Source organism: Gossypium arboreum, chromosome 2 (genome assembly GCF_025698485.1).
Source record: "Gossypium arboreum isolate Shixiya-1 chromosome 2, ASM2569848v2, whole genome shotgun sequence".
NCBI lineage: Eukaryota > Viridiplantae > Streptophyta > Magnoliopsida > Malvales > Malvaceae > Gossypium > Gossypium arboreum.
The window spans coordinates 112,179,859-112,193,012 of record NC_069071.1 but is presented as its reverse complement, the minus strand read 5'-3'; the positions used below and the strand labels follow the sequence as shown (position 1 = coordinate 112,193,012).

Genomic DNA, 13,154 nt, shown 5'->3' with positions numbered 1-13,154 from the left:
TATATTATACAGATTTGAAGATGTCTTCTGGAGCAAATACGGATCACACTTCATCGATGATCGACGAAATAGTAAAATCTATTATAAATTAAAAAAAATTCGGTTTAGTTTCCCAATTTTTTTTGCTAATCGCTACTCTGTTGAATATGTTTTGACTGCTTTAAAATATTATCTCTAATTAGTTGTTATTTAGCTTTTGTTAAATATTTTAGATTATTAATTTGATTATGCTTTGTAATACTTTATTTTTGTTATAATTGATTTAGATATACATTATTTGTAATTGTATTTGTATACTTTAAAAAACAAAGTTAGTAGCACTCACCTCCAAACATCTAATTTAATCACACAAATTATAATAGAATAGATATATTATAAAAATAAATTAGGATATTTTCATTTTTTTAAATAACTACCCTTAAAATCGACTTACTTAAAACTTTACTCTATTTTTACTAATTTCATACTTAATTTATTAGACGGTGTGTAGGGATTAATACGCATAAAACTATTACTTGACGAGCTCTATTTATGAAAAAAATTCTTTTAATTTTAATATATATATTATTAAAACAATAATAATAAAAGTGAATATATTTGATTATTTACTAGTTAATTTATAAATAACTAGAAAACATAAATATTTGTTTAAAAATACTTTATGTTTTTAAAATTTATCATATAAAAAATATTAGTATTCCTTGAAAACAATTTTTCGCTATTACTCACTTTAAAATTTGAATAAGATATCATAAAATTTTAAAATTAGAAATATATACGTATTGTAGCCATTGGTGTCAAATTGATCTTGCTTGAAGCAATCATCTTCTCTTGGGTTGTTTTCTGGTTTGGACTTATTTTTTACACTGGTGGAGTTTGAGTTGCTGCTCAATGAATTTCTCTTTTCTTGTAATTTTACTAGTCATCAGTTCATATTCCTGTAATTTCTCTCATTCTTTTATTATTAATATATTTATTTTAATTAATTTAATGCTTAACTATGGTTAGGATATAATAATCACATTTGATTTCTACGTGTTATTATTAATATTTTATGACAAATTTTCATTCTATTATTAATATATTATTACTTATTTAATTTAACTTAAATAAAAAATACTTAGAATGGTTACGTTGGTATAATATAAGTGTGATGTTTTTGTTTTCTCAACCTTTCAATTTTACTCTTGAATATATTTTTATGTTTAAATTATATAGATAATTGATTTATCATATTTTTATAAAAAATTTACCATACAGGATGGTTATCGGGTTTTGAGGTTACGGTGTCATTTTTCCAAGTACGATCCGGACGAGCGGATCATTCCATACTTACGGTTGGCCGGATTTGGGAACGTCACATTGATCCGGAGGTTTAACTTGAGGCCAAACTTACTATCCGCCTTGGTTGAGCAGTGGTGTACGGAGACCTACACCTTCATTATGCCGTGCGGGGAGTGCACTATCACATTAGAAGACGTCGCTATACAACTTAGGTTACGAGTTGACGGTGCTGTGGTCACAGGTCGAAGCAAAGTGTTGAAACCTTCTGTAGTATGCCACAAACTGCTTGGACGGTCCTCTCGTGATGGGGAATAGAATTTCACATGCTTGACATTAGCATGGTTGAGAGCAACTTTTAAGCAGTTATCGAGCACTGCCACTGAGCAGGAGGTGATGTATGCTGCTCGAGCCTATATTATGTAGCTGATTGAGGGGTACTTCTGCAGAACAACACGTCTAATAGAGTCCACTTAAAGTACTTGCCTATATTGGATGATTTTTCTCGTACCGGTAATTACAGCTGGGGATCTGCAGTGTTGGCTGCATTATACTATGAGCTCTGTCATGCAACAAAACATGGGGTTAGTAATATGGCTGGTTTTTTGGGTCTACTGCAGTCTTGGGCTCTATACAGGATGCCGTTTCTAGCGGCTATTAGGCACCAACCATATTTGTGGCCACTTATAAATAGGTAAAAAGAAAATTATACTTAACATTTAACGACTCATAAGTGTGGATAATATTTTTCAAAGTTTAACTACCAACATGTTTGTTTCGATTTCAGATGGGTGACGTCTACGGGAATTTGTGCGAGCCAGACATTAATCATTTACTGTCAAATGATAGAGGCGTACGCCGGAGAGAAAGTAATATATTTTAATATAGTTTAAGTAACGTTTATTTAACTTATCCACTTACAGTATGTGATGTGAATTAACTCATTATGTTATATTGTGCAGTTCTTGTTGATGCCGTATTCTGCAGTAAACATTGCAATCCTTATTCCTCAGAGGGTTCACGCTAAAGCTGGTATGTGGTGCATTAACACGCCGGTGCTTAACTTCTCAACTGTTGAGTGGTACAACGGTGATCGAGTTATGCGACAATTTGGGTGTAAACAAATTGTGCCGGTCGAGCCACAACAGTTTGCTGATGTCCATGGTAAGACCATGCAGGGGAGACATACATTAGATTAGAGCGTGGAACATCAATGTTATGTAGCACTATGGAATACCCGGTACGACAGGCGGCCTGAGATGCACTCCTGCATGTTTGACTTCAGTCCCTCGACTGAATATATGCAGTGGTACATGAATCGATGGCGAGTTTATTTATATGGTAGAACTTATGATAGTACCAGGTCACGGCTACAGACGTAGAAATCAACCAACGGTAGAGGTAGAGGATCAACTTATGGCGGAGCCTGACTCGGAGGACCAAGTTTTAAACACATCGGAGCAATGGGTTGACACTTTTTGTGATGAGTCCCAGAACAGTTCATGTAACCCGGACATAGGTGGTTCGAGTTCATATCATCCGGACATGGGTGGTTCGAGTTTATATCACCCAGACATTGGTGGTTCGAGTTCATATCACTCGGATATAGGCGGTTCGAGTCCATTTGACCTAGAGCAACCACCGACATCAGTTGATATGTTTGGTAATAACATGTACTCCACCCCGCCTCAGGCCACGATCGACCCAGTTGCCAATCCTTCAGATGTGTACAATACACCTCAACGTCTACCCCGTCAACGAAGGCCCGTAAACCGTTATACACCGAACGATGATACCACTCCTGGTTCTTTCCAATTTTAAGTTATGTAAATTTCAAGTATTATGTGATGTTTGTTGTATTGGTTTAAGGTTTCACAACTTATATATTAGTGTTTTTTTATTTAATTTATTATAAAATCTTTTAAAGTATTAAAAGTTGCAACTATTAATTTTAAATATAATTTTAACACTAAATAATACAAACTTTATTTCTAAAAGATCATAATAAAGACAGACCTTAGTTACAACATTTAATTTCTTTTAGACCGTGAAGATTGGCCAGTGGAGACGTTTCCATGGGGACATTTGCTCCGATTTTGGCCAACTGTTCTACATATGGTGCAACACTTTGGATCGACTTGTTCTCTTACATCCATGTCGTTTCGAATCCTCGCTATTGTCGGTCTACCTTTGACTCTCTTACGTAGTGACCGATCAGGCAACATCTCGAATGCAGGCGATTGCACTTCCCATGTCGATATATCCCTTAATACAGGGAACTCGTTACCCCAAATACGCAACGTACGTTCAAGTGTGTATACATTATCGATATATTGTTCGACATTCAAACTATAGGTAGCACAAGCTGCAACCACATGCGCACACGGGTACCGTAGTGCTTAGAACATCCTACACTCACAACGCCTGTTTCGGAGATCAACTCTATAGGACCGTGGCGGGATCCCTGACCGACGACTGATATACTCTGTCACTCGAAAAGTTTCCAAATTTCGAAAATATAGTTCTACATTCATCAACCTAGCCCTTTGAGTGTTATCTTTCATGGCATCTCTGATTTTTTTGACGTACACGTGTCCTGCCTCTAACTGTTTTGCTTGTTTCAACCCCATTTTTGACATTAAGGTTGCTAACCTGTAAAATGTGGCTGAAAAAACAGATGAAATTGGCAAGTGATGAGTACGCCTTAAGACGGAGTTAACGGCCTCAACAAGGTTAGTTGTCATATAGCCATAACGGGACCCCTCGTCAAAACATTGAGCCCATTGCCACGGCTCCATCCTACTCAACCACTGTGTAAGAGAAGGTTTGCAGCCCGCCATATCAGTCTCTAACCTCGCTAACTTATGTCTAAATCGGTGTGGTTCCAGCTCGTACCCTATGTATATATTCCGATAAAATGCGTTAAAATTAGGAAATGGACTAGAAATAATTACAAATACGAATTTAAATACGATATTTTTACCCATGTTGACAATACGTTTGCGCCAGTCTTTATTCTTATACTCATTGTGGAAGTTCACAGCGATGTGACGAATACAATAGATAGACCTCCACGGAACCTCCGATTGCCGAATTGCAGTAATAAGACCCTTCGATCTGTCAGATATAATGCAAATGTTGTCTTGCCTAACAACATGTCTCCGTAAGTTTCGAATGAAATATGCCCATGATTCAGGGTTCTCCGACTCTACAATGGCAAAAGCGATTGGTAGTACATTTTCATTACCGTCTTGTGCAACCGCAATCAGAAGTATCTGCGTGTATTTTCCATTAAGCCATGTTCCATCAACTTGCACTATCGGTTTGCAGTGGGAGAAGGCCCTAACACATGGATCGAAAGTCCAGAACAGTCGACGAAACACTTTTTTTCCCGGTTCCAATTCTCCATTAGGGCCTCTATAAGGCAACATTTGCAAGTCAACGATAGTTTCTGGGACATACTCTACCATTGCTGAAATCTAACTCTGAAGTTCATTGTATTACTCATCCCAGTCGCCGTACAATTGTTGCATGACCATTTGTTTCACCCACCACGCTTTCCTGTATGACACTCTGTACTGAAATCGAGCTTGTATGTCTGCAATCAATGTCGGCACAGAAATGATTGAGCTATCTTTCACTAGTGGCATGATGCAGTTGCAAATACTTTTGGCATCCAATTTTCAATGGTCTTGAGACATGCATGCAATAGTACATGTATGACGCCCTTCTAATTTTCGTATTTGTCACTGTTGAGTCCTCTGTATAAATGCAGCACGAACTCGCCAACCACACCTATTGTCGGCTCTCCAACATTCCCCAACGTATAATGTCGGTGTAGATTTGGCAACCTTGTAATCAATCGACAACTTCATGCTGTATTGTTTGATGGTAAACACACAATCCGCCTTGTTCTCGAATTGTTGCCCAACGAATAACTCGTCGAACTGTGAATTTGACGCCAATCTATGAGCAGGTACTATATCAGCGTACTCAGGGAACTCGGATACATGCGCTGCATCTGGATCTACATTCAACATGTTGCCCCCAGGTTCATTTCGTAAAATAATACCATGACTCGGGTTACAGAATGAAGGGCCGTGAACATCTTCAACCTCCTCCGGGCCTTCATCATCGATATCGTTCGGAACCTCATCAAGATCGGGGTCACTAAAATCTTCAACGTCTTGATCAGAATCTTCACCATTATTGGTCATTTCTCTGACATTTGTCTCAGTGCTTATTATCACCTCCGGATGTATTTGTAGACGGGGACCGAGGGTTGGGTTGTTGTACGAACTCCCACCATAATTAGGAATTTTGGGTATCTGCGACGTTCCACCGCATTCTAATTGGCCTGTCCATCTAACATTAAGATCAAAATCAAATTCGCGATGTTGACTTATTGGGCTAACATTCTCAATAGGCTCTAAGTCTGCTAACTCAGCAAATAATTCAACTGGTTCGAGGTTCACACTCCCAGTGGACCATCATATTTCCATCATAGTGCCCAAGTCATCATCATCTAACAGTTGCATCGCACAAAATTTGAACGAATCTGTAAAGATTGGAAACTTGTAAAATAATTTGGACATCGCCCTTCCACAACGGATAACTATTTTCGCACTGATCTTCCTTTTCATTTCTGCTAGCTTCACATTTTTTTTGAATCGCAAATCTACTCTTTGCCAGCCTTGAAATACACAACTAATATCACCTTCTACAATTTCACCATAAAAAACAACATACACAAAAAACACCTCATTATTCATTTTTAACAAATTTTTTGAATTTTTCCACTTAACACAACAACTACACCACTCTATATATAGAAGAGAACCAAGAGGTGGAGCCATTCAAAATACTGTGATTTTTTAGAGTATAAGGGGCCCCGTAGCAATTTTGCCATTTCCTGGTAGAGCCAAATAATTTGGCGTCACCAGTTTTCAAGTCTGATAGCCAACTTATTTGTTTCAGCCTTTTTTTTTTTAAAGTTTTGACTTTCTTTTTCTTTTTAAGTCATTATTTATTTTATTTATTTCAAAAACTTGGAATATATTTTTTAAAATGTTTTATAATATATGTTTTATAAATATTAAAATATATTTTCAAATTATTTTTAAATATTAAATATATTTTTAATATTATAAAACATTTAAAATGATTTAAAATATTTTTAATATTTTAAATGATTTTAAATATTTTTAAATTTTACATAGAATTTTGAAATTTATAATTTTATTTATTTTAAAAATATTTAACATTTTTAAATTTTTATATAAATTTTATTTAAAATTTAAAATTTTTATATTATTAAAAATAAAAACAAATAATAAATTTGAAAGATCATATCTTTAAATTATTTTAATATTTTATATTATTAAAAATATGGTTAATATTTAAAAATAATATTTATAATTTTCAAAATTAATTTGAGTAATATACATTTAAAACTTTAAAAAATCTAAAACTGATATTTAAAATTTTAACAAATATATATTATAGAACATTCCAAATATACATTACAAACTTTTAAAATTAATAATAAGAAATAAATAAATTAAATAAACTAAAATAAAATAACAAAAAATTTATAAAATCTTAATTTAAAATTCTATGTAAAATTAATAATATATTAAACATACATTTCAAATATTATAAAACTAATAAACAAAATAATATAAGAAAATAATATAAAACTTAAAAAAAAAAAAAATTAAAGAAAAAGACAAAATCTATGAAAAACTAATCTAAAATTTAATTTGAAATGTATAATAAAAATAAATAAAATAGATAAACAAAATAAAATAAGAAAAAAAATAGACTTCAAAAACTAAAAAATAAAAATAATTATATTTTTAAAATTTTAAAAATTAATTTGAAAAATACATTTTAAAATTTATAAATAATTAATTTCACAAATATATATAAAGTTAAAAATATTTTTAAAAATAATAATTAAAATTTTAAAAATATTATAAAACATTTTAAATATATATTACAATTTTTTAAAATTAATAATATAAATTAAATAAGTAAAATAAATTAAGAAAATAATATAAAGCTTAAAAAGAAAAAAATCTAAGAGACAAAATATAAGAAAAAAGTAAAAAGTTAAAAAGTAAAACAAGTAAAAAAGTAAAAAAAAAATTATAAGAACCTGACAAATCAGAAAAGTGGAGCCATATGAAAATTTTTTTTTAAGTCCCCCATTTTTCAGATTTTTTTGTATTTCCCTAGTATTTTATACTGGTGGCGCCATTCAACATGGCTCCACCAAAAAATAATTTTTTAATACCCCTGGCTGACGTGACAAAGTGGTTGCGCCATATCATATGGCTCCACCACTTTTTTACTGTAGAAAATGAGTTATTTTTGTATATAATTAAAAAGGTGGATTATTTTAATAATTAATTTATTTTTTAAGATTATTTTTATAAAAAAGCCGCTAAGCTCTATCACACACACGACTGTATAATCCATATTTTTACCTTTTACTCAAAATTTTGTAAAAGTTTTATTTTATTTCAAAATTGTTTGTTTTAAATGTTTCATAAACTTAAAGTCTCATTTATTAAATTGTGAATGATGTCAAATTTTTATAATCGTAGTATCTTATAATTCATACCAGACGACTGAATCGAATCTAGGGCGTTGCATTTAGTGATTTACCAATGGATTAGATGTTATCCTTTTGAACTTGCCGATTCAAATCGGTTTGCAAATCATGGTATGCTCTATTTAGTGGCAACACCTTCATAACCATGCATTTGGATCGAAGCCGTCAACACCGTTGTCACAAGATATCTTCATTATTAGGAGAGGATCGACGTCGAAAGTTTCCTTCTCAATGATCTCTAATAATGATTCTTTTGATCGTAGCTTTGATTTGTCTTTAGATTTCTTTGACGGGTCCTGGAGATATAATTTAAATGATGTATACCATTGTGATGGTCTTATATTTGATTTCAACTATTTGCCAAATTATAACGTCGTTTGTAATTTAGCCACCAAGGAAACTTTTATCCTACTGATTTCGAGTCTGAAACCCAAGATTAAAATTTTTTTACTTTTTTAGGTTCGGATATAATCTCCTAAACCATCGATGTGAAGCTGTGCAGATAAGTAGTTGAACAGTCGGGAGAACCAAATATAATGTCAGCGGGAGCTTCTATGTTGGATCGTACAATGTAGAAGTTTACCCATTGGGAACTTATTCATGGAGACAAGTAAAAAGAGGCAAGTTCAATAGCATAAATTCGGGAGACATTTGCAGTTATACTACTAAAAGCTTTTAGAGATTGATTCATTGGAAGGGCGAATATCATGATAGCATAGGTTTTGACATCATATCATTCGATTTGGCTGATGAAGAGTTTCGAAGAATACGACTACCAGCTGATGTAGTTTTCGATTTCAATTTTCTAATGTGGGATGGAAGCTTGGGAATAGGTGTAACTAAAAGAAATCATATGAACATATTTGTGAAGAAAGAACACTGTGTGACAGATAAAAGTTCCCAAGACAGATAAAAGTTCCCAATTTCGAATTTGAGAAGCATCGGTGTAGTGTAGAAGGAGCGCATTGACAGTTTGGGAAAACAATGAAGTTATTATGGTGGAAAACCTAGCACTCAATAATGAAATGGTGTCTTACAATCCTGGTAAACACGAATTTAAGAAGTTTAAGATTCATAGGCGTCCGATATTTGATGGTTTTGATGCTTTCGTTTACTTGGAGAGCCTTGTTTCCGTTAAAGTGATAATAGATCAAAGGATAGCGAAAAGAAAGAACAGAATCCATGGATATCAATCTAACAAATTCCTACGAATTCTCGATCATATAACATATCAAGCCCTAAGCTAGCAGCCTAGACACAATAAGTGAAAGAGATACAGAAAGTGAAATCCAAGTTTTGGAACGAAAAACCTGAATTACTGCATCCGGCCTACGGGTTCAAGTGCTTCAACAGTAACAACGCTATTTCCTCTGATCACCTGCAACAAATTGATACCACTTAAATGACGCTAATGATCGAAGTATTATATCTTTAGTGACGGTTTAAGCATTACGAGACTCACCACCATGCCTATATCAGTTTTCTCATTGCCATTCACCTCAACGGTGTTGTCAACTACTAGGTTCATAAACTGATCAAATCCGCGAAGTGTACCAACAACCAACCGATTTGCATTCAGCTTAACTGCAGTTTTAAGCATGATAAGAGTTCTTAAGATTCAAAATTGTAATCTAGAATTTATGTAAACCAACAATCTCAAAGCTCATAAGCCAAACATGTAATTTTGTTATCTCATTTATAAATATTGTATTTTACATATTGCGACCTAACACAACTGCAACTTACAAGAGCGAGTAAAAGCATAAAGCAATGAATTCCTGACTCACTAAATCAAAGAGGTATTAGAAAATACCGTAACAATTCATAGCCAAATCTACGACCAACAGTAGCTTATGAATTATTCAATCTCTTCTTTTTTTTTCTTTTGATGATAGAATGCTTCAATCTTCAATTATGGTCAATACTATGTTCTCAAGGATGCAATTTTATGACTATTAACATCCAGAAGAGTCTAAAAGAACAACCACAATTTTTATTAAACGTGAAAGTACACCCCGAGACAAGGGATTAAAATCTAATGTATGTTGCTCCGACTCTTTGTTTTTGTTGAGGAACCTGTGTAGCTGTGTCCAACACATGGATCTGGAGCCTCCAATGATACTCCAAATAAATAGAAAATCTTAGAAAAATCAGACCATAACTGTGTTGGACACATACACATATCCGATACCCGTACCCGTGTCAAAGTAACATAGGCTCCGACTATTATTTTTTCCTTAAATTATGAGAAATACTTGGACTTGTGAGCGAGGATATGACCCTCTAAGGATCTTCCAAATACATTAAAGAACCTCAAAAGAAGTTACAACATATCCGTGCACAACACTAATACGCTAATTCAAAGTAATCTAGGTCTTGATACCTAAATGTACGCAATCTAACACCTAATCAAATGTTGCATAACATACAAATTCTTTAACTATCACAACCCAGAAACAGGCATTCTAATGAACCAAAAATATGAAATTCCATACTGCAGGGCATACGCAGGTCTCAATTCTCAAACACTCATCACAACTGAAAAAATAAATGTAAAAATGGAACCAAGAGCCATTTATCATCGTGTATGCGAAACTTAACGAACGGAATTGAGGCTTAAGCGAGCTACTACTGGAAACAAGCAACAAAAAATGAATATAAACTAACTTCAACTAAATTTTAGTATGGAATTTAAATAAGTAGAAGCAAAGCATAAAAATTTTTTTTTTGAAAAACTTACTCTGGAGCTTCTTGTCCATGTATCTGTTATAAGCAAGATAAAAAGAAAATTAAAAAAAAAACAAAATATCCAGGGAAAAGAGATTCAAACAAAGAGAAGCATTGAAATAGGAGCGTGAAAAAATAAGTTACTTTTTGAGATCTGGAGGCTGGCCGGATCTGCTCATTGTGAAAGAGGTTTGCTCAACTACTGATTTAGAGCGTAGGGCTTTAGGGGAAGACGAAGAGTTTAATGTTTTGATTATTGGAATCAAAATTGAAATCCTTATAAATTGTTGGACGTCATCAAGTCTCCCTCCATTGATTTTCTTGAGTAAAATTATACGTTTCAAAAATTAATAATAAGTTTTTGAATTTATTTATGTTTAATTAGTATGATTAATATTTATTTTTAAAACATTTTTAAACTTTTCAATATTATTAAAATTATTTTATGGAACATTAATGCATCAAATATATTTTCAACATATATAATATTATTAGAGTCCAAATCTTAAGTGTAGATGGAGTTTATTAGACTTTTTTTTTTTGGTAAATGTAACATTTTTTTTGTGATTTGGATGTTAAAAGATCAACTTAGGAAAAATGACACAATTAGATATTAATTTGTGGTTAAATTTATTAAAATTTTACCTACTTTTCTTCAATAGTGCATACCAAATATTTATCTACAAATAAGGGAATGCTTTTATTTATAGTTGAACTCTTTCAAATTCAGCGGTATAGATCGAATATATCGATGGCTAATATTAGTGCTTACCTACAATATAAGTGTCCTAAGAGATTTAAACTCTATACAATCCTATCCCTAGGCCTATTCATGGGTTGAGCTAATTATCCAGGCACGAAAGTCTGTCAGAAATTTGAGAAAGTTTGAGTAAAAATATTAGGCCTGAAAAATAGGTATAAGCAAAAAAAAATAGGCCTGTTCAAAAATGGGTTGGGCTCGGACTTAAATATTTAAGGCCCAAGCTCGGCCCGACCTGACCCATTTTTAAGATTATAATACTTTATATTATATTATTTTTATATATTATGTAATTTAGAACACATTAAAAAATAAACATATACTATATATATAATACTAGTCTAATGTAAACAATAAAATACTGTTAAGATGACTATATAAAAACTTTAATAATAAAAAATGTATAAAATTATTAAATATTAAAATGAAATAAATATTTTTAAGTGAGTCAAATGAGTCTCATTTAATTAGTTGACATCTATAGAATTCTCTATGTACATTCGTCATAGGCTTTGAATCGCAACCCGTGACATTAGTATGATTGAATTACATACTATGCTAAACCAGAAGTTCACTAGTCCAAATATATTAATACTTGACATGGTCAGTTAAATCATCCTAATTAACAACGACGTGAAAATTATGGAGAATTCATGTAGATATTTATTAAAGAACCAAAAGATTATTCAATAGAGGAATGCTCTTATTCTACTTGATATTAAAAAAAAAAAAAAAGATTTTAAAACCTCACTAGTTAAGGTTGAAATTGAATGTCTTTACATTTATGAAATTTCAGCCCGTTTAATCTTCATGTGGAATATATTATTATATGATTTTGATAAATGCATCTATAAATTTACAATATAGTCACATGTGCATTATTAACCTTCAACAGCCATTGCATGCGTTGCTCCATTCCCTTCTCGCCTATTATTAAATATTTTGAGTAAATTAAATATTCAATCACGACATTATTTATTGATTATTATATTGATTAGACAATTTTCCTAATATCAGAGAAGGTATTATTAGCTTGATGGAGAATTATATTAAATGCATTATTTGTTATCTCATATAGATCCTTGTATAAATTAATAGGAACTAATGTTCATAAGTGAATGAAAGGTGCTACAAATCATCACCAAATAATTTATTTGATCTAACAAGAATAATTAAGTTTGATATATCGGTTGAAAATGCTCGAATATGAATCAATGTCTCCATAAGATGACTTGTTAGAGCAAATAAAAGTAATAAATGCCTAAAAAAAGTAAATCAATTAGTTCTAAAGATGAAAAATCTCGTAAAAGAAAATAACAACTCAATATGATCATATACTCCAGGTGCTTGAAATTTTGGATAACGAACATGAAGAGATATTGATAAGTTATGTCACGATGAAAAAAAGATGAAATCGAATTGAATAATTTATCGATAACATTTATACATATAATATAACTATTTAAATGGTAAAAGAAAATAAGAATATTGAATATAAATTTGTCGAGTAATGTATATATAGAAATTATTTGCCAAAATGGAAAAATATTATTGAACTAGAATTAAATTCACTTTCAAAATGTGATTTTTTTATTAGTATCCTAAACATCTAAATGTATAAAGTAATGTGGTAAAATACGACTTGTGAGACAAAAGTTTTCACAAATGTCCCAACATTAATTAAGTAAAATTATAATTTTTTACGGATGCAATAATATTTAAATATCTTATTAATTTAATAATTTATGAAAAACTTGATATGCTTGT

The 13,154-nt window shown here is 31.9% G+C and overlaps 2 protein-coding genes across 2 annotated transcripts; both read right to left on the bottom strand.

Moving 5' to 3' along the window:
* Positions 1-3,311: 3,311 nt before the first annotated feature.
* LOC108466276 (uncharacterized) lies at positions 3,312-4,751 on the bottom strand. The gene is made up of 3 exons (XM_017766613.1): positions 4,265-4,751; positions 3,701-4,177; positions 3,312-3,646 (listed from the first exon to the last, which is right to left on the bottom strand). The coding sequence occupies exons 1-3, from the start codon at positions 4,749-4,751 to the stop codon at positions 3,312-3,314; spliced, it is 1,299 nt and encodes a 432-aa protein (XP_017622102.1).
* A 4,274-nt stretch (positions 4,752-9,025) lies between these two features.
* Positions 9,026-10,967, bottom strand: LOC108466643 (probable small nuclear ribonucleoprotein G). The gene is made up of 4 exons (XM_017767027.2): positions 10,772-10,967; positions 10,641-10,663; positions 9,363-9,484; positions 9,026-9,278 (listed from the first exon to the last, which is right to left on the bottom strand). Exons 1-4 carry the CDS (start codon positions 10,804-10,806, stop codon positions 9,216-9,218), a joined length of 243 nt encoding a protein of 80 aa, XP_017622516.1. The 5' UTR covers positions 10,807-10,967; the 3' UTR covers positions 9,026-9,215.
* Between the last annotated feature and the right edge of the window lie 2,187 nt (positions 10,968-13,154).

Excerpts from the sequence above, each read along its gene's own strand:
- LOC108466643 (XM_017767027.2), bottom strand. The coding sequence starts at position 10,806 with ATGAGCAGATCCGGCCAGCCTCCAGATCTCAAAAA. Across the intron at positions 10,664-10,771 it reads CAGCCTCCAGATCTCAAAAA|ATACATGGACAAGAAGCTCC; the intron begins GTAACTTATTTT and ends TGCTTATAACAG. Across the intron at positions 9,279-9,362 it reads AAACTGATATAGGCATGGTG|GTGATCAGAGGAAATAGCGT; the intron begins GTGAGTCTCGTA and ends AATTTGTTGCAG.
- LOC108466276 (XM_017766613.1), bottom strand. The coding sequence starts at position 4,751 with ATGGTAGAGTATGTCCCAGAAACTATCGTTGACTTGCAAATGTTGCCT. Across the intron at positions 4,178-4,264 it reads CAAACGTATTGTCAACATGG|GGTACGAGCTGGAACCACAC; the intron begins GTAAAAATATCG and ends ATATATACATAG. Across the intron at positions 3,647-3,700 it reads TGATCTCCGAAACAGGCGTT|CTTGTGCTACCTATAGTTTG; the intron begins GTGAGTGTAGGA and ends ATGTGGTTGCAG.